The sequence below is a fragment of the Lissotriton vulgaris genome, chromosome 8 (genome assembly GCF_964263255.1).
Source record: "Lissotriton vulgaris chromosome 8, aLisVul1.2, whole genome shotgun sequence".
Lineage (NCBI taxonomy): Eukaryota > Metazoa > Chordata > Amphibia > Caudata > Salamandridae > Lissotriton > Lissotriton vulgaris.
The window spans coordinates 1,303,902,115-1,303,924,596 of NC_141696.1; the positions used below are offsets into that span (position 1 = coordinate 1,303,902,115).

General features: G+C 49.8%; 1 protein-coding gene across 1 annotated transcript in view; it reads right to left on the bottom strand.

The window, feature by feature from the left end:
* ATM (ATM serine/threonine kinase) overlaps positions 1 to 22,482 on the bottom strand; it is a 1,399,724-nt gene that overhangs the window by 750,462 nt on the left and 626,780 nt on the right. Inside the window, exon 26 of the mRNA XM_086935231.1 lies at positions 9,607 to 9,853. Within this exon, the coding sequence (XP_086791357.1) occupies positions 9,607 to 9,853 (247 nt within the window). The remainder of the gene's footprint in view (positions 1 to 9,606; positions 9,854 to 22,482) is intronic.

Consider the following 22,482-nt stretch of genomic DNA (forward strand, 5'->3'; position numbering starts at 1 on the left):
CCACTCCCAACCCCTCTGAGCAGGTGAAAAACCTGGGTGTACGACTGCAGGCAAGTGCTACGACATTTTAAAAAGTCTTTGTAAAACCTTGGACCTACTCCCTGTTACTGGGAGGAAAACGCAAATACATACGCTTGTCACCTCCCATCTGGACTATGCGCAGGGAAAGGGACCTATATACTTACAAAATATGCTGACCATGTATCGTCCTAAGTGGGTACTGAGATCCCTAGGTAGTATGCTATTCCAGTTCCCGCGTATTTACAGAGCACGGATGGGCGGTCGCTCTTTTAGATACCTTGCCAGTAAACAATGGAACGCACTTCTGATTGAGCTGCGTATGGAACCATCTGAGGTGAGGTTTCATCAGAAACCGAAGACTCACCTATTTCCCAAGTAGTTCAGGTCCAATATCCGGTGGGCCCCTTCTTGTGCTCCCAGTCGGACAGTTATTGAAGCTCTTTTATGGTCTGTATCCTGTACACTGATTTAAGTGTAACCGGGCGCTTTATAAACTTTATTATTATTATTATAATTATTATTATTATCATTATTATTATTATTATTATTATTATTATTTATGGGTGACTGTTTTTCTGCATTCCGTGGATATCCATTTGAAGGTCTTGCAGAGGATGCAAAGGCAGTTGAAACTGGTGGAGGCGATGGAGTTGATATGGTGGGTCATGGCGAGGGAAGAGTCAAGGATGAGGCAGAGGTTCCGGGCATGGTCTGTAGGGGTGGGAGGATTCCCGGAGCTGAGGGCCACCAGGTGTTGTCCAAGGCGGAGGTTGAGGGTCTGAGGATGAGGACTTCAGTCTTCTCTGAGTTGAGCTTCGGGCAGCTATCTTTCATCCAGGCTGAAACATCCTTCATTCCTTCCTGAAAGCAGAGTCTAGTGTTTTGGGGGTTCTTTGTGAGGGAGAGGATGAGCTGGGTGTCGTCGGCGTATGATACTATGCTGAGCCCATGTTGTCGGACGGCGGCAGCGAGGGGGGCCATGTAGAAGTTGAAGAGTGTGGGGAACTCCACAGTTGGTCTCTGTGGGTTCGGAGAGGAACGGAGGGAGTCTGATCCTCTGTGTTCTGCCTGAGAGAAAGGACTGGATACAGTTGAGGGCGGTTCCTCGTACCCCCACGTCTTGGAGTTTGGCTGCGAGAGTGCAATGTGAGATGGTGTCAAAGGCTGCGGAGAGGTCTAGTAGTCTGAGGGCGGCAAAGTGGCCCTGGTCGAGAAGCATGCAGATGTCATCGGTGGCGGATAGGATGGTGGTCTTGGTGCTATGGTTGCTGCTGAATCCAGACTGGGAGGGGTCTAGGATGGAGTTCTCTTTAATGAAGGCAGTCAGATGAGCTTTTACGAGTCTCTCAGTGACTTTGGCAGCAAAGGGGAGGAGAGAGATGGGCCAGTAGTTTTTCAGGTCCGTCAGGTCGGCCATGGGCTTCTTGAGGTGGGGTTTAACCTCTGCTGCTTCCAGTCATCCGGGACGATGACGGCATTGAAGGGGGAGTTGATAGTCCATCCTAGTTCAGTTGCAATGGCGGCAGCGGTCCTATGGTAGATGTGTGGTGGGCAGGGGTCCGTGGGGGCTCCCAAGTGGGTGATCTTCATTATCGTGGTGATATGTTAGACGGTGGCGGGATTCCAGGTTTTGATGGTCAGCTTATTGTCGGTGGTGATGGGGGCGGTGGTGTCTGGCTTCTGTTCGCTGAAGTTGTCGTAGAGGGCCTTGATTGTCAGATGGAATTAGGAGCTGAGCTTGTTGCAGAATTCCTGGGATGGCGTGACGTCCGTGGTTTTGGTGGGGGGTTTGGTGAATCTGTATGGCATTGAACAGTTCCTTGGCATTGGTTGCGTTGGTGTGGATCTTGGTGTTGCCTTGTTCTTGATAAAAGTCTGCTAGGTGTCTCTTATGCGCTTGTGGTATTCCTTCAGGGCGCTCCTGTAGCTGTTCAGGTCATCCATGGTTTTCGGGTTTCGCCAGGTTTTCTAGAGGCGTCTGCAGGATTGCATGGCTTCTTGGTGTTTGGTGGTGAACCAGGCGGCCTTCAGGGGGCATTGTTTGACCGGGTGGCGGAGCGGTGCAAGCTTGTTGGCATAGCTGGAGACCCAGCGGTGGAGTTCTTTGGCTGCGGAGTTGGCGTTGGTCGTGGCACAGGGGAGGTCTATGAGGAGGGTGGTTTTGAGGTGTTCCTCTGTAATCTTGCTCCAGTTACTTCGTGGCGGGCGTGGGGAGGGTTTGGGTGCAGTGGTGGTGTTGAAGGTGAAGTGTACGCAGTGGTGGTCCGTCCAGAGGGGCTGCGAGGTATGGCTGATGTGGAAGTTGGTCCCTCCTGCGAAGATGGGGGTCGAGGGTGTGTCCTGCTCTGTGAGTGGAGGTGTTCACTCGCTGCTTCAGTCCGAGGTTGGAGAGGTTGTCCTGGAGGGTGATGGAGTCAGGTTCGCTGCAGTTGTTGAGGTGGAAGCTCAGGTGTCCGAGTAGCATGTAGTCCGTCAAGGTGATGGTGTGGGGTGCTACGAGATTGGCCATGGAGGTTGCGAACTGGGTGCGGGATCCGGGGGGTCTATAGGTGAGGGTTCCGTGCAACGTGGTCCTAGGGCTGGTCTGGATCTGGAAGTGGAGGTGGAGGTGGAGGTGTTGGAGTGGGGGGGTTCGCGCATGCTGCAGGTGGAGAGTCGGAGGAAGGTCTTGTGTGCGATGGTGAGTCCTCCTCCTGGAAGGTGGGGCTGATCCTTCCGCTAGATTTTGTATCCGTCAGGGATGGAGGTGGCGATGTCGGGCCTGGAGGTGGTGTTAGTCCAGGTTTTCATTAGGAAGGCGACGTCGGACAAGAGGGTGTCGAGCAGGTCCCAGATCTTGACAGCGGGTCTGTGTAGGGAGCGGATGTTGAGTAGAATGCACGTCAGGGCTTCGGTGGTGTGGACATCCAGTGAGCCTTCGGCAGGCATGGGGGAGCTGTTGATGGTGAAGGATTGTCAGCAGTGTCTGCAGAACTGTTCATGGGTGGTGTTCATTGTGGAACTTTGGCAGTTGTTGTGCCTTCTGGGGTTGAATGCGTGGAGGGCGGCGGAGTTGTATCAGCGTGGTTTTGGAGGTCCAGGGTTCCTGGCGCTGGCGGCAGCTGGGGACGGGCACAGACGGGCTTGTCTTAGGCGCGACCGCACGGCAACAGCCATTATGTAGGGGAGGGGGGAGGGACGAATCAGCTGGGAGGCAGAAAGGGGCGGGGACAGGGGCAATACAGGGAAGCAGGAAAGCGTGGGCTTGGCGAAGCCCAAAACAATTACGAAAGACCAAACAAATCAAAACAACTACATGAAAGTACAAGCCCAAATCAGCAGAGTAATAATCCCCCAAAAGAGAATTATCCAATATAAATACCCAAAAATGCAAACAGACGGAGGGGCTGAGACCAGCAGAGGCAGCCACGGGACAGACCGCAGCCTCGAACACTTAGGCAGGAGGCTCAGCAGCTGTGTCAATATCACAGAGTTGCTGGGGAGAGAGCAGACCAGTGACCGAGGGCCAAGGTCTTACTCCCATTTATAACACAAAACAAACAATCCATTCGGAATACTAAGACTTCGTGCCATCAACGAGCCATCCTTGTCATTATAAAACAATCAGGTGATAAGAGCCTTGGTGGAAAAAGTACAAGATTAAAAATCTACTCTCCAGAAACAAAAAGTTAAATTAATCGGCTGATGCCTACACACACTAAGTACCTGCAATATTGTGCACCAATATTAACTGACATTGCTGAGCAGACTGGACGTGCAGCATCTTGAATTCTTAAAACATCACTGCCCAAATACTCAAATGTGGGCTGCAGTGTTTAAATATTCCCATGCGTCAGGGTGGATCTGGAAATGTTTACCATAGTACCTCTGCACCACATAAGGTGCCCCATGCAGTTCCGCACTGACACTGCACCACTCCTGTGCACTGAGGCCAGTTGCTTTCAAGACTGTCACAATTTCCATATGTGGATTCCCTAAAGCAAATTGATAGACCAGTGTGTTGGTGCCTAAAATTCAGATCTTTATAACAGGTTGAGTCCAATCAGGAGTCCAAGAACAGGGTTGAAAAAGCCAATCAAGAGTCCAAGAACTGGGAGGATCATTGGGTCAGGGAGGAATCTACGGCTAGATAGAGTCTCTACCAGAAAGAGTGTTACTAAACATAAGTAACTTGTTCTTCTGATAGAGACTTCGAGCTGCAGTTTCCTCATCTTTAGAATATATACTAAAGCAGTAGCTAAAAGGAGGTAGGCTGTGAATGGACTCAAACCAGAACGTTTTACGAGCTGCCACAGTGCCTTCTCAGTGGACTAGGTGGTCCACACAATAGTGCTACATGAACATATGGAAGGATGCCCACATAGATGCCTGGCTGATGTCTAGGACCGGAACTCCGAGTGCCAATGCAGTGGTACCAGCTTTTACCCTTGTGGAATAGGCTGAACAGTTCCCATTGGAGCAGGGACAAGACTGATTTCCATATAGCTGGGTCCAAACCGAGGTGGAATGGTGTGCAAGATAACAATGGATTGGGATGCAGCCCAAATAATTACTAGTGGCTGAGCTCAATTCAAGCATTTCATCCATCACATTTTATAGTATCCTGTTTGCCAGAGAAGCCGCTTCTGAAAATGTTGTAATGATCAGAGAACAGATGCTCAAGCATAGGAGTTCTGGACACCATACTTTATATGGCCAATCCGCCACTAGGATGACTTTGTGCCCAGTCAATCCTTATCTTCTTGAGAACTCAGGCAGGATTGGTCTAAGCAGATAGGCACACAGGGGTCCCAAGTTCCACAAGAGGTGGAAAGGCATCTCTGAGCGAAAGACGCCTTGGAAACTCCAACATGGAAATGTGCTGACACTGCATTCTCGGCAATGGCAAACAGAATGAGCTAAGATTCTTTCCATTAGTGGAAGAGACCCTGGGCCACCTTCTGATGTAACAGCCACTTGAAATCTGCTAGATACAGACAGATGAGTTTGCCCGCCCTGGCACTCAATGAGTCCGCTAGGTGGTTCAGCCATTTCCAGAGGTGCAAGGCCTCCTGGCACATGGACCGTACCCCAACCTCACCCTGTTTGTTGCAGTACCACATGGCAGTGGTGTAGTCCTTGAGCACCTGTACCACCCTCCCCTTGATGGAAAAGCAGGAAGGCTTTCAATGCCAAGCAGATAGCACTCTGCTTCAGAAAGTTGACATGGAGCTGGGACTCTGATGGAGACCACAGAACTCTGATCTCCACCTCTCCCAGTATGCTGTCCCAGCCCAAAAGTGACGCATTGGTCACAACTGTCTGCTCTGGGTGGGGAAGCAATAGGAGTCTGCCGCAATCCCAATCACAGTCCAGTAGCCACCTATGCAGATCTTTCAAAATCTGAATGTGATCGTAGAGACCCCCTTGTTGGGCACAACGGGACTTCAGATTTCACTGCTGAGCCTGCATATGCCACCTGGTGTGACGACCAGCAGGATGCCCGAGGCCATCAGTCCCAGCAGCCCCAGAGTCAACCTCACTGAAATCCAGGACAGAGGTTGAAAGCTCAGGATTATAGCCTGAATGCCCTAGATTCTTTTTTCCGTGGAAAAAACATGAAATCGTACTGTGTTGCGGTTGGCTACGATGAAGGGGTGCATCTGAGAAGGAGTCAGGTATGCCTTCAACACATTGGTAGTGAAAGATGACAGGAGGTTCGCTGTAGTCTGGAGGTTAATGACTGCCTGGAGTGAGGTTGCCTCCAACAGGCAGTCTTCGAGGTAATGGAAGGATGGCACCCCTAAACTCAAAAGGCATGGTGATACCACCGCCATTACTTATGTGAACACCCGAGGTGAGGGCAAAGGTGAGGGCAAAGGGAAGCAAAGTGAAATTAAAATACTCCTGTCTTCACATTAACCACAGGGAGCGCTGATGGGCCTAGCGTACGGGTATATGGAAATATGCAGGTCCCCAGGGTGGAGTGCAGACAAAACCTGTGCAAGCTTTTTGAATTTGTCCTTGTGGAAGAAGACGTTGATATGGCACAGGTATCCATCCTTCTTGAGCACCAAAAGGTAACAGGAATAACAACGTCATCCTACTTCTGGTGCAGGCACCCACCCGACAGCCCCAGTGGTCAAAAGCCTTCCTGAGCCAAAACAGACAGATGGTGCTCTGTCAGTAGTTGTGAGAAGGGGCAAAGGTGCAGCAAGAGGAAAGGGAGGGCAAGGCAAACCCCTTCCAAACAACTGCAGGACCCACCTGTCTGATGTTGCACCTGCAATCCCGGAAAGAAACATTGGATCATGATTTCCATTGGATTATGGTGCTCCAGGACATGCAGGCAAAATGGGTTTGGCAGGTGCGGCTGCAGGGAGGATGGCAGGCAGTGGACTGAGAGGCCCGCTGACCTTCACCACGGGGATCGTGGGCACCATGGCCTCAAAAGCTGAACTGCTGGGTGCCTTGCTGAGGTTGGATAGGCTGGCCATACGGGCTACCTCTGCCTTAAACCATGAAAGTAATGGTAGGGCTGAGGCAGCTGGCGAGGTTGGACAGATAAGCCTAGGAAGGCTGCGGAGTCTCTGCTCTCCTTGGAACGCTCCTGAGCGGAATCTGCTTTGCCCACAAAGAGGAGAGTTCTATCACCCGCAGCCAGGAGTGGTAGCGCATGGCAACACTAATGCCAATGTCCCGCATAAAGCAATCAGTGGTGTCAAGTCACAAACAGAATCGTCCAGAATAGCTTAGGCTAGGACAGGCTGGAGATCTTCTGGGACACGTGGGTAGACTTGAGGCACTAAATCCCAAAGGGTATGGGAATAGCACCCCGGGAGCCAGCTGGCATTCACTGATCCGATTGGTCAAGCAAAAGAAGAGAAAACTCTTCCCAAAAGTCTCAACCCATTTTGACTCCCTATTAAGGAGAGTAGTCTGAAATGTGTTCAGGTTCGCCTGCACAACCAAGCTTTCAGTGGAGGGGTGTGGAGGTAAAAATGAAGGGTGGCCCAGGTCAACGGCATCTAGTGAACTGGTGGTTGACTGTGGGCCAGAGCAAGGATTGGTCAAGGGCCCCATTAACCCCTTCCGTGCGGCCGCGATTTTCCCCGTGTGCGGCCGCCGGCAGAACACGGGCGGGCCATGACGAACCCCAGGCGTCATCAGCACACGAGCACCGTAGTGCATGACGGCTGGGGTTCGTCACCAGCATGGAAGGGGTTAAAGTGTTTGTAAATGCCTCATTAAAAGGCAAAATGGGCTCAGTAAATGTTTGCCCAGGCTGAAGAACGTACGTTAAGACATTGGTTTTGACCTCTGGAGGTCAAGAACTTCGGTTGCCCTATGTATAACTATGCGTAAGAAGCGCTCGCTTGAGAGGCAGGACCAGGGGGTGAGAAGAGACACAACTCAGGGAAGGTATCGAAGTCACTGGCCTCTCGAATGTCATAACACAAATGCTCCTTGTAGTATGGCAGGCCAATTTTGTCACCTACATCATAATCATTGGCCGAATCCATGCTAAAGAAGGAATGCAATGTGTGAATTCTCCCTTGTGGAGGTGGCAAACTGAGTGGTGGAAGTGAGGCCTCAACAGCAGTCGAGCATGGCTTCGGTCAAGGTTGCAGCAGCGTCAACTCAAATTCAGAGAACACAATAGGTACCTCGTCTTCTGGCACCAATGGAGTTGGCGTGGAGCGCAGCTCCGGGAGCAGAGTCAGAACTGGAGTTGGGAGGAGTGTCCGTGAGGGACTCGGAGGGTCCAAATGGTGCCATGGGTGAAGCCACCAGTGGTATTAGCAATAGAGGGCCTCTTGGCTTCTTGGAACCTGAAGATGCACCAGAGGGAGTCGGTAAGGATCTGAAGACCCAGAGCATGTCCTCAAGGGTCTCTGACATCTTTCTGGGTTTCATAAACTGCACCTGAAATTCGAATTGTGTAAGTTGTGGGGAAAGGCTTTAACGTCGAAGGCTCGGACGTCGATCTGCTTCGGGAGCACAATCAAGAAGTACAGCGATGTCCCTGCGCCTTTTCAGGGGTATGAGAGTGGCAGGAAGGGGCTGAGCCCCACTTAGATTTCTTAATCTTGGGAAATACTTCTGGACCTAAAATTGGACCGGAACCAATCCTTTGAGTTGGACCGGTCACATCGCAGAGTTTTCCGGTGCTTGGCGATGTAGTGTTTCGTCTCGCAGTCCCGAATGGCCTTTGGGTTCAGCGACATGCAATCACTGCAAGCCTTAGAATTGGGACTAGACCCCAAGCCCTGCAGGCAAACCTGATAAGAATCTGTCACCGTCATCTGTCAAACCTGATAAGGACCAGTCATCTGTTTCCTTACAGGATTTAAGGCCAGTTTTTGGAATCGTGACATTTCTTTTGCACACAGTGAATTTAGTTGAAGTAAAGGGTCTCAAAGAGATGAGGTAGCTCCGGACCTACGTCTGGGGATGCAGAAAGAAGGGAACTGATGTCAGCTCGCGGGAGTGGCAACTGTATAGGACCCAAAAATCACTTCTGGAGCATAACGGTGTCAGTGTGGAGCTGCACAGCGCCACCTATCGGTGCACAGAGGTACTGTTAAAAAAGTTTCTAGATCCAGTTTGATGCCTGGTGACTACTTAAAAGCTGAGTAATCTGCAGCTAGAAGTCCCGATCAGGATATATATATATGGGGCTGCAACATACTGTAGTACTGGCCAGATCAGCGGGTCAGGAAGGGGGGATGAACAAAGATGGTGGTGATTTGGTTATGGCTGGGTTCAAACTGAAATGGCATGGTGAGCAAATAAAAAGGTGGATTTAGGCCCATTACTCTGTACTGGGGTGAAGGTATGACATTGTTCTGCATTCGGTCCATCAATTGTTCTTTTTACATTGGTCACCCAGAGTGGGATGGGTATGCCCAGGCCTGTGTCCCTTGCTCTCCATGCCATTGGAGTCAAGCTATCCTGGCTGATGAGAGGTGAAACCCAGAAGCCAGTCCTAGAAAGCTGGTTTCCAGTCAGGGGAGGACCTGGCCTGGTAGTTCAGGCTGGATTATTCCCATGACGCCCAGGGTCAGGACGGATTTGCATATGGCTGGGTTCAAACTGGAATGGCATGGTGAACAAAAAGAACGATGGATTTAAGACCAAATCTCTGTACTGGGGTGAATGTATGACATTGTTCTGCATTCTGTCCATCAATTGTTCTTTTTGCAGGTGGTGAAGATGGAGTAAACCAGTGATAACATTTTTATTAATGCATATTTTCAATATGTCTTTGCATCTTTATAACACAAAGATGCATTTTAAAATGTTCTTTGCAAAAATAGCATCTTGCAGCATTTAAAATTTGAAAAATGTGCTTAAACCTAATCTCATATGCTAATATAGACAACAAGAAAGCATAAAAAATCCACTGTCCAATGAAAAGAAATAGAGAACCCCCTCATCACATTTGTCCTCACATATAGTACTATCAGTCTAAAAAAAAGATCATTCTTATGAAGTGATCAAAGTCTCCTGGCTCAGAAGACGACAACTTCTTGTGTCTAATGATCACTTCATCACAGCATTTATGACCAGTACACATTGGAGGAGTGCTACTAGGACATATACCTGTTTTCCCAAGCAGTCTTCTTCTTTCAGGATATCATAGACATCAGATGCAGTAACTCTCTCTTGTGCCATGTCACTGTCTCCTGAGCCTTCATAGGCAAAGTAAGGCAGAATATTCACAAGAACCCTTGGAAAGCAGTCTGCGAGCAGAAGCCGCCAGTCCTTTGCTATCTGACTAGCAAGGGATTTCACTTCTTCAAATTCATTTCTGATCACCAGGTGTGGGATCAGAACTTTATAAAATGACCTGCAAATTTTAGAATAGAAGGAAACGGAATTTATACAATCATAAAAATAAAGGTAACTATTCATTTACAGGATTTGTTATATTTGTTCAGATTCAGATCTACAATGAGATCCACTAAAAATTATACAATCACAAATGTAATACTTATTTTAGAAACTATTAAAATATGTAAACATTTTAAAACACATCAATGCACTAACAGGGTTAAATAACACACAAGACACCTATTTGTCGTACGTATGCCATATTTAAAAAATAGAGGTTTCAGAAAAAGAAGTCAGCTAGAGTGCAGAGTAGTGCAAGTAAATAAAACATGATCCAGTTTTTGCAGCTATTACTCACATAAATCACATAATCTCTCTTCATAGTGTAAAGCAACCTATGCACCAATAACCATTTTTAAGGGTGACCTGTTCATACGCAACAACCTACAAAAACAGCAGATTTCGTAATTTAGGTTTCAAGCTAAACATGGTTTCGGCTGTGCTTCAGTGTGTAAGGAAACAACAACATTAATCATCATATTTCCCCTACAGGCTAAGATATTTAAGCTCAAGAACTCCTTTTAACCTGCATTTTCAAAAAATTGCGTAGGTTGGGCACAAGACAGCTCCATCAAATCAACCTCTCTTAGATTAAAGTTCATAAGGGATTGTTTAAAAAGTTTGAGGAGAGTGTTCACTTTTTTTTCTGACTGAAGACCAGAATGTAAATAACCTCAAAGTAAAAAGCAAGATAGCAGCCAACCCCATTACATAAGTGTGGCAAGCCCATCTCAAAACGTAACCCTTCAATTGGTGCTCAAGCAACTACAATTCTTCCTGAAAAGTTTACCCTTGGTTTTATGCATACAATTTCAATATTTTGTGTCTATTATTTCAATAGCATATAAGTGTAGGTGAAATTTGTATCCGACTAGCCATAAGTAAATTAGCATAGTATTGATGCCCTTGGGTCCAATAAAGTGATAACAGTGCATTGCCACGACCCTGTGCCTGACTTCAAATAGCTGAAATGTGTATACAGAAACAAAATCCCTAAATAGAGGTATGTGTGAACTACTTACATCCCTACAAAACATTTATAGCTCCTAATCTTTTCTGTTTATTACTTCGGAAAGTCAGTACTTTTCTTTTTTGTGCATTTATTTTCAAGGAATGGATACATGCATATTTTCGTGAGGCATCTAAACAATTTTGCAGGCCCTTTGGAGTAAGATCTAAAATCAAAATATTATTTGCATATAGACGCGAAGCTGTGTGGCCAGTGCCCAACTTCAGAGCAGCCCCTCTTCCTTCCTTTAATACATTTGGCAAATCATAAATATATAAGGAAAAAAAGCAGGAAGCTAATAGACAACCCTGCATTAAGCCATTTTCAGTTGAAATTTTTGAGGAAAGCCCATGATCGCCCGCTAGCAGGACATGACACCATGGAGAGGAATATAGTGCTTTTATAACATTAAGTAAAGGATTCGGAATACTCAGGGCACAAGGCTTACTTTGCAACGTTGGGTCTGCCCCTAATGATAATGCAGCTTCACAACATTTTGTTTTAAAGTACATATAAAAAAAATAATTTTCTATTTCATGTTTTAAACATAAGTACTTTTTTGTAAATGGATTTCTTATTCACTGCTGTTTGATGTAAAGTATAAAAAAATTGCAGTGAAATGTACTGAAGGCAAGAGCAGGGTGCTGCTATTTGTATGAATGAAACAATTAAAATAGAAATCAAAAAAGTCTATACATGTTACCAGATCTTCAGTTACAGAAATTTAACAGACTTGTGAAAGTGGTAATTACATTTTCACTAGTGGCCCCTAGATGGATTCAAGATATACATTCTTCTTCAAGCACATAGTTTAATCAGATCTTTTCCCCCTTTTGATTACATGACTTTCAGAGAATACATCTGAAAAATAAAGAAATTCGTAGATTGAAGATATAGGACTACTAATTAGTAATCAGGTGTGATAGAAAAGATATATATGCATACAAAAATCAACTACACCCAAACTTGATTGTGGTTGAAAAGAAATACTCAGCCACATTAAATGTATTATGGGTTACGTTAATGCTGTTGACTCAGGAGTGGTAATCCTAGGTGAGAGAAAAGAAGTGGGAGAACATTTGTCCAGGTCTGGGAACATATCTTTGTTCCACTTGCAAGATGCAGCAACAACAAACAGAAAGACTCCCAACGTTACACACTCAATACAGAAACGCCTGCAAATTATTTCTCTACATACAAACTGAAACAGCCAGTGGAGTCCGTCCTGTTGAGAATGGAAAACATGGTCATGAACCCATCATACCTTGGGGCTCTTCAAACTTTGTTAAAACCAGAGTAAAACCATTGAGGGATCCCATTAATAATTCAAGTCCAGAAGGTGAGGGTTTTCTTTTTCACTTTGTAGGTGGGGTCAATTCTCTGAAAGTGAGGGTGGAAAAAGGAGGGAGGAAAGAGTTCATTTTTAGGTCTCGGCTAGGTCTCGCCAGAGAACTATAGTGATCGTTTCAGCCGACAAAATCCGACAAAACGAGACAAGAGCTGTGCACGCGCGCAGCATTGTGAATGGGAGAGGGAGCGACAAGAGCTAGCCACGCGCAGATTTGGTCGCGCGCACGCTCACGGCGCCAGTGTCTCCACCGCGCGCCAATAACTGCTCTCTTCCTGGCCGGCTTCACGGAAGGCAGCATGGCGTTCGGTGCCACTCTGAAGGGGCCCATGGGGTTCGAGGCCCTGCTTAGCCCCAAGTCCCAGTCCCCTAAGCGCAGGAGGTGCGACCCGCGGGTCAATAACTGATCGTCATCGATGTAAGTTCCTGTATTGTTGTCATGGGCGCGTGACGTCATTTCCGCACTACAATCTTCTTACAGCTACTCCATTGGCAATGTTCACCACTGGAAGTTGTCTGGTTTGCCCTATTTGGTATGCTAATCTGTTGGGCTGCGCGCCTTGTGCCTTCAACACGTGTATACCTCGAGGACCAATTACCTTGGTCAGTAGGCATCCGTACACTTTCCTCCAAGTTACGAGAGATACGGATGATAACTTCTCTTGCAGGTTGTCAGCCGTTCCAGAGCCTTCGCCTTTCCACCGTGTTTCAGTGCCGTCCTAAGATAAACAACGCCGGTGCAGACACCGCAAGGCTATTAGCAATAATTTGTTTTATTCCACAGTAATATCCGAGCTAAACTGTCCTGTGCTGCAGCGAGACGCCGCTTCATTATGTAACTGCAAAGCCGCCACCGCGTGATGGATTCAAGGGGTGCCCGCGGACGGCGGAGGTGCCAGTAAAGGCACGGTGCAGCGCTCTATTTCATCTCGTGAATCTGAGCCCCCTCTCGCATCTTTTCGGAAGAGGAGATTTCAAAAGCAATTAATGCTCTGATTTATCTGATTCAAAAATGCTCTGCGGTCCTTGCTGTTCTGGCAGGGCTCGCTGTGGAAGTCCAAAAGCGCCGTCGTTTAGTTGATGAAGAGCAGACAGCGGCCTTCTCAAAGGCGATCCACCGAGGCCTTCCTCCTGAAGAACCAGCGCTCTTTGTTATCCGTAATGGTAAGCCCAATGACTCCACTCGAAACTGTGGAAATAAGACAACAGTTCCGTTTCACTGCTTCCGAGGTCTAACACCTACCTAGGGAAATGGGTCTTCGGCTATTATCCAAGTTTAAATAAAAAAAATAGAAAGGTTCAGGCGTGCAGGCATTTAATTGGTGAGTGTGTCCTATCAGTTATTCCCATTGGGAACTTTTATAGCGAAGCGGATGGACAAATTGATGGGATCACTGACAGTAGATGGCTCTAGAGGAAGTAATTCAAAAGTTAAATAAAAAAGCCTCACTTAAATAGCACCAACTTTCTGGTTAATGAATTGTCTCAGTGAAAGGTAATATCCGCAAGCTCAGTTTGTTTATTACAAATGGCTGAGGCGGCCTTGAAGTATGTTCTCACCTGGTCATTGCTGCCAAATGAATTGTTGATGCACACATCCAAATATTCAACAAATCGGTAAATGATTGCACTGAACTATGCAAACCTCTACCATTCAAAAGTTTCCATTGAGAATATTTCCAGCAGACAGGGAGGTGTGGGGTGGAAGAAGGGCAACTGACCAGTCTGTGATCAGTTTCATCTATAGAGTGTGGGATTTAGTTTTCATTGTGCTAAAAGGTGGTGTCATGACCTTTTATCATGTGTGGGAAGTTGAATGTATCTTTGGCCCCTGTCCTCACTTTCCCTGGTCACCATGATCTTCTGTCCCGTTGTTCGTGCATGTTTTAATGAAAAGCAATGAGCATGTTTTTTTACCGACTTCCTCCTTAATAGCCTGAGCTTTCTCGCAAATAATAATAATATACACACATACATACACAGATGGTCGTTTGTTCAACAGGCTTCATCTGTTGGTCTGTTATATTGTTATTCACATTTTGATTCAGACCACCACAACATACTGGGTCCGCGGCCCATGGGGTTCGAGGCCTTGCTTAGCCCCCAGTCCCAGTCCCCTAAGCGCAGGAGGTGCGCCCCGTTGCCTGGGTCCCCTGGGGGACATTCCCCGCAGTGGTGCGGTCTGATGTCCCACGGCGAGGAACAGCCTCGTGGAACACCACCGCCTCTGCCTTTCGTTGGGGAGCGACACCTCACCACAGGTAACTGCAAAGGAGGCTCGAGCCGGGTGGCACAGGGAAAGCGACGACATGGGGGTTATCCAGAGACAGCGATCTGGCACTGGGCTGACATAGTTATTCACACGCCTCTGATGATGCACCTCAGGCACGGGGCTGAGGCAGTTATTCACACAGCTCTGATGATGCACCTCAGGCACGGGGCTGACGCAGTTATTCACACAGCTCTGATGATGCACCTCGGGCACGGGGCTGACACAGTTATTCACACAGCTCTGATGATGCACCTCAGGCACGGGCCTGACGCAGTTATTCACACAGCTCTGATGATGCACCTCAGGGATGGGGCGGACATAGTTATTCACACGCCTCTGATGATGCACCTCAGGCACGGGGCTGATGCAGTTATTCACACAGCTCTGATGAAGAACCTCAAGCACGGGGCTAACGCAGTTATTCACACAGCTCTGATGAAGAACCTCAAGCACGGGGCTGACGCAGTTATTCACACGCCTCTGATGCACCTCAGGCACGGGGCTGACGCAGTTATTCACACAGCTCTGATGATGCACCTCAGGCACGGGGCTGACAGTTATTCACACAGCTCTGATGATGCACCTCAGGCACGGGGCTGACGCAGTTATTCACACAGCTCTGATTATGCACCTCGGGAACGGGGCTGACGCAGTTATTCACACAGCTCTGATGCACCTCAGGCACGGGGCTGACGCAGTTATTCACACAGCTCTGATGATGCACCTCAGGCACGGGGCTGATGCAGTTATTCACACAGCTCTGATGATGCACCTCAGGCACGGGGCTGACGCAGTCATTCACACAGCTCTGATGATGCACCTCAGGCACGGGCCTGACACAGTTATTCACACAGATCTGATGATGCACCTCAGGCACGGGGCTGACACAGTTATTCACAAAGCTCTGATGATGCACCTCAGGCACGGGGCTGACGCAGTTATTCACACAGCTCTGATGATGCACCTCTGGCACTGGGCTGACGCAGTTATTCACACCCCTCTGATGATGCACCTCAGGCACGGGGCTGACGCAGTTATTCACACAGCTCTGATGATGCACCGCAGGCACGGGGCTGACACAGTTATTCACACAGTTCTGATGATGCACCTCAGGCACGGGGCTGACGCAGTTATTCACACAGCTCTGATGATGTACCTCAGGCACGGGGCTGACGCAGTTATTCACACAGCTCTGATGATGCACCTCGGGAACGGGGCTGACACGGTTATTCACACAGCTCTGATGATGCACCTCGAGCACGGGGCTGACTCAGTTATTCACATAGCTCTGATGATGTACCTCAGGCACGGGGCTGACGCAGTTATTCACACGGCTCTGATGATGCACCTCAGGCACGGGGCTGACGCAGTTATTCACACAGCTCTGATGATGCACCTCAGGCACGGGGCTGACGCAGTTATTCACACAGCTCTGATGATGCACCTCAGGCACGGGGCTGACGCAGTTATTCACACAGCTCTGATGATGCACCTCAGGCACTGGGCTGATGCAGTTATTCACACAGCTCTGATGATGCACCTCAGACACGGGGCTGACGCAGTTATTCACACAGCTCTGATGATGCACCTCAGGCACGGGGCTGACGCAGTTATTCACACAGCTCTGTTGATGCACCTCAGGCACGGGGCTGACGCAGTTATTCACACAGCTCTGATGATGCACCTCAGGCACTGGGCTGATGCAGTTATTCACACAGCTCTGATGATGCACCTCGGGCACGGGGCTGACGCAGTTATTCACACAGCTCTGATGATGCACCTCGGCACGGGGCTGACGCAGTTATTCACACAGCTCTGATGATGCACCTCGGGCACAGGGCTGAAGCAGTTATTCACACAGCTCTGATGATGCACCTCGGGCACGGGGCTGAAGCAGTTATTCACACAGCTCTGATGATGCACCTCAGGCACGGGGCTGACGCAGTTATTCACACAGCTCTGAATGCACCTCAGGCAGGTGCTCACAGCTGTTATTATTCACACAACTCTGATGATGCACCTCAGGCACGGGGCTGACGCAGTTATTATTCACACAGCTCTGATGATGCACCTCAGGCACGGGCTCACAGCTGTTATTATTCACACACTCTGATGATGCACCTCAGGCACAGGCTCACAGCTGTTATTATTCACACAGCTCAGATGATGCACCTCAGGCACGGGGCTGATGCAGTTATTCACACAGCTCTGATGATGCACCTCAGGCACAGTGCTGACGCAGTTATTCACACAGCTCTGATGATGCACCTAGGGAACGGGGCTGACACGGTTATTCACACAGCTCTGATGATGCACCTCGAGCACGGGGCTGACGCAGTTATTCACATAGCTCTGATGATGTACCTCAGGCACGGGGCTGACGCAGTTATTCACACAGCTCTGATGATGCACCTCAGGCACGGGGCTGACGCAGTTATTCACACAGCCCTGATGATGCACCTCAGGCACGGGGCTGACGCAGTTATTCACACAGCTCTGATAATGCACCTCAGGCACGGGGCTGACGCAGTTATTCACACTGCTCTGATGATGCACCTCAGGCACGGGGCTGATGCAGTTATTCACACAGCTCTGATGATGCACCTCAGACACGGGGCTGACGCAGTTATTCACACAGCTCTGATGATGCACCTCGGGCACGGGGCTGACGCAGTTATTCACACAGCTCTGATGATGCACCTCAGGCACGGGGCTGACGCAGTTATTCACACAGCTCTGATGATGCACCTCGGGCACGGGGCCGACGCAGTTATTCACACAGCTCTGATGATGCACCTCGAGCACGGGGCTGACGCAGTTATTCACACAGCAATGATGATGCACCTCAGGCACGGGGCTGATGCAGTTATTCACACAGCTCTGAATGCACCTCAGGCAGGTGCTCACAGCTGTTATTATTCACACAGCTCTGATGATGCACCTCAGGCACGGGCTCACAGCTGTTATTATTCACACAGCTCTGATGATGCACTTCAGGCAAAGGCTCACAGCTGTTATTATTCACAAAGCTCAGATGATGCACCTCAGGCACGGGGCTGACGCAGTTATTCACACAGCTCTGATGATGCACCTCGGTCACGGGGCTGACACAGTTATTCACACAGCTCTGATGATGCACCTCAGGCACGGGCCTGACGCAGTTATTCACACAGCTCTGATGATGCACCTCAGGGATGGGGCGGACATAGTTATTCACACGCCTCTGATGATGCACCTCAGGCACGGGGCTGATGCAGTTATTCGCACAGCTCTGATGAAGAACCTCAAGCACGGGGATAACGCAGTTATTCACACAGCTCTGATGAAGAACCTCAAGCACGGGGCTGACGCAGTTATTCACACGCCTCTGATGCACCTCAGGCACGGGGCTGACGCAGTTATTCACACAGCTCTGATTATGCACCTCGGGAACGGGGCTGACGCAGTTATTCACACAGCTCTGATGCACCTCAGGCACGCGGCTGACGCAGTTATTCACAAAGCTCTGATGATGCCCCTCAGGCACGGGGCTGATGCAGTTATTCACACAGCTCTGATGATGCACCTCAGGCACGGGGCTGACACAGTCATTCACACAGCTCTGATGATGCACCTCAGGCACGGGCCTGACACAGTTATTCACACAGATCTGATGATGCACCTCAGGCACGGGGCTGACGCAGTTATTCACACAGCTCTGATGATGCACCTCAGGCACGGGGCTGACGCAGTTATTCACACAGCTCTGTTGATGCACCTCAGGCACGGGGCTGACGCAGTTATTCACACAGCTCTGATGATGCACCTCAGGCACTGGGCTGATGCAGTTATTCACACAGCTCTGATGATGCACCTCGGGCACGGGGCTGACGCAGTTATTCACACAGCTCTGATGATGCACCTCGGCACGGGGCTGACGCAGTTATTCACACAGCTCTGATGATGCACCTCGGGCACAGGGCTGAAGCAGTTATTCACACAGCTCTGATGATGCACCTCGGGCACGGGGCTGAAGCAGTTATTCACACAGCTCTGATGATGCACCTCAGGCACGGGGCTGACGCAGTTATTCACACAGCTCTGAATGCACCTCAGGCAGGTGCTCACAGCTGTTATTATTCACACAACTCTGATGATGCACCTCAGGCACGGGGCTGACGCAGTTATTATTCACACAGCTCTGATGATGCACCTCAGGCACGGGCTCACAGCTGTTATTATTCACACACTCTGATGATGCACCTCAGGCACAGGCTCACAGCTGTTATTATTCACACAGCTCAGATGATGCACCTCAGGCACGGGGCTGACGCAGTTATTCACACAGCTCTGATGATGCACCTCAGGCACAGTGCTGACGCAGTTATTCACACAGCTCTGATGATGCACCTAGGGAACGGGGCTGACACGGTTATTCACACAGCTCTGATGATGCACCTCGAGCACGGGGCTGACGCAGTTATTCACATAGCTCTGATGATGTACCTCAGGCACGGGGCTGACGCAGTTATTCACACAGCTCTGATGATGCACCTCAGGCACGGGGCTGACGCAGTTATTCACACAGCCCTGATGATGCACCTCAGGCACGTGGCTGACGCAGTTATTCACACAGCTCTGATAATGCACCTCAGGCACGGGGCTGACGCAGTTATTCACACAGCTCTGATGATGCACCTCGGGCACGGGGCTGACGCAGTTATTCACACAGCTCTGATGATGCACCTCAGGCACGGGGCTGACGCAGTTATTCACACAGCTCTGATGATGCACCTCAGACACGGGGCTGACGCAGTTATTCACACAGCTCTGATGATGCACCTCGGGCACGGGGCTGACGCAGTTATTCACACAGCTCTGATGATGCACCTCAGGCACGGGGCTGACGCAGTTATTCACACAGCTCTGATGATGCACCTCGGGCACGGGGCCGACGCAGTTATTCACACAGCTCTGATGATGCACCTCGAGCACGGGGCTGACGCAGTTATTCACACAGCAATGATGATGCACCTCAGGCACGGGGCTGATGCAGTTATTCACACAGCTCTGAATGCACCTCAGGCAGGTGCTCACAGCTGTTATTATTCACACAGCTCTGATGATGCACCTCAGGCACGGGCTCACAGCTGTTATTATTCACACAGCTCTGATGATGCACTTCAGGCAAAGGCTCACAGCTGTTATTATTCACAAAGCTCAGATGATGCACCTCAGGCACGGGGCTGACGCAGTTATTCACACAGCTCTGATGATGCACCTCGGTCACGGGGCTGACACAGTTATTCACACAGCTCTGATGATGCACCTCAGGCACGGGCCTGACGCAGTTATTCACACAGCTCTGATGATGCACCTCAGGGAAGGGGCGGACATAGTTATTCACACGCCTCTGATAATGCACCTCAGGCACGGGGCTGATGCAGTTATTCGCACAGCTCTGATGAAGAACCTCAAGCACGGGGATCACGCAGTTATTCACACAGCTCTGATGAAGAACCTCAAGCACGGGGCTGACGCAGTTATTCACACGCCTCTGATGCACCTCAGGCACGGGGCTGACACAGTTATTCACACAGCTCTGATTATGCACCTCGGGAACGGGGCTGACGCAGTTATTCACACAGCTCTGATGCACCTCAGGCACGCGGCTGACGCAGTTATTCACAAAGCTCTGATGATGCCCCTCAGGCACGGGGCTGATGCAGTTATTCACACAGCTCTGATGATGCACCTCAGGCACGGGGCTGACACAGTCATTCACACAGCTCTGATGATGCACCTCAGGCACGGGCCTGACACAGTTATTCACACAGATCTGATGATGCACCTCAGGCACGGGGCTGACACAGTTATTCACACAGCTCTGATGATGCACCTCGAGCACGGGGCTGACGCAGTTATTCACACAGCAATGATGATACACCTCAGGCACGGGGCTGATGCAGTTATTCACACAGCTCTGAATGCACCTCAGGCAGGTGCTCACAGCTGTTATTATTCACACAGCTCTGATGATGCACCTCAGGCACGGGCTCACAGCTGTTATTATTCACACAGCTCTGATGATGCACCTCAGGCAAAGGCTCACAGCTGTTATTATTCACAAAGCTCAGATGATGCACCTCAGGCACGGGGCTGACGCAGTTATTCACACAGCTCTGATGATGCACCTCGGGCACGGGGCTGACACAGTTATTCACACAGCTCTGATGATGCACCTCAGGCACGGGCCTGACGCAGTTATTCACACAGCTCTGATGATGCACCTCAGGGATGGGGCGGACATAGTTATTCACACGCCTCTGATGATGCACCTCAGGCACGGGGCTGATGCAGTTATTCGCACAGCTCTGATGAAGAACCTCAAGCACGGGGATAACGCAGTTATTCACACAGCTCTGATGAAGAACCTCAAGCACGGGGCTGACGCAGTTATTCACACGCCTCTGATGCACCTCAGGCACGGGGCTGACGCAGTTTTTCACACAGCTCTGATGATGCACCTCAGGCACGGGGCTGACAGTTATTCACACAGCTCTGATGATGCACCTCAGGCACGGGGCTGACGCAGTTATTCACACAGCTCTGATTATGCACCTCGGGAACGGGGCTGACGCAGTTATTCACACAGCTCTGATGCACCTCAGGCACGGGGCTGACACAGTTATTCACACAGCTCTGATGATGCACCTCAGGCACGGGGCTGATGCAGTTATTCACACAGCTCTGATGATGCACCTCAGGCACGGGGCTGACGCAGTCATTCACACAGCTCTGATGATGCACCTCAGGCTCGGGCCTGACACAGTTATTCACACAGATCTGATGATGCACCTCAGGCACGGGGCTGACACAGTTATTCACACAGCTCTGATGATGCACCTCAGGCACGGGGCTGCCGCAGTTATTCACACAGCTCTGATGATGCACCTCAGGCACAGGGCTGATGCAGTTATTCACACAGCTCTGATGATGCACCTCAGGCACAGGGCTGACGCAGTTATTCACACAGCTCTGATGATGCACCTCAGGCACGGGGCCGACGCAGTTATTCAGACAGCTCTGATGATGCACCTCTGGCACTGGGCTGACGCAGTTATTCACACCCCTCTGATGATGCACCTCAGGCACGGGGCTGACGCAGTTATTCACACAGCTCTGATGATGCACCGCAGGCACGGGGATGACACAGTTATTCACACAGTTCCGATGATGCACCTCAGGCAAGGGGCTGACGCAGTTATTCACACAGCTCTGATGATGCACCTCGAGCATGGGGCTGACGCAGTTATTCACACAGCTCCGATGATACACCACAGGCACGGGGCTGATACAGTTATTCACACAACTCTGATGATGCACCTCGGGCACGGGGCTGACAGTTATTCACACAGCTCTGAATGCACCTCAGGCAGGTGCTCACAGCTGTTATTATTCACACAACTCTGATGATGCACCTCAGGCACGGGGCTGACGCAGTTATTATTCACACAGCTCTGATGATGCACCTCAGGCACGGGGCTGACGCAGTTATTCACACAGCTCTGATGATGCACCTCAGGCACAGTGCTGACGCAGTTATTCACACAGCTCTGATGATGCACCTAGGGAACGGGGCTGACACGGTTATTCACACAGCTCTGATGATGCACCTCGAGCACGGGGCTGACGCAGTTATTCACATAGCTCTGATGATGTACCTCAGGCACGGGGCTGACGCAGTTATTCACACAGCTCTGATGATGCACCTCAGGCACGGGGCTGACGCAGTTATTCACACAGCCCTGATGATGCACCTCAGGCACGGGGCTGACGCAGTTATTCACACAGCTCTGATAATGCACCTCAGGCACGGGGCTGACGCAGTTATTCACACAGCTCTGATGATGCACCTCGGGCACGGGGCTGACGCAGTTATTCACACAGCTCTGATGATGCACCTCAGGCACGGGG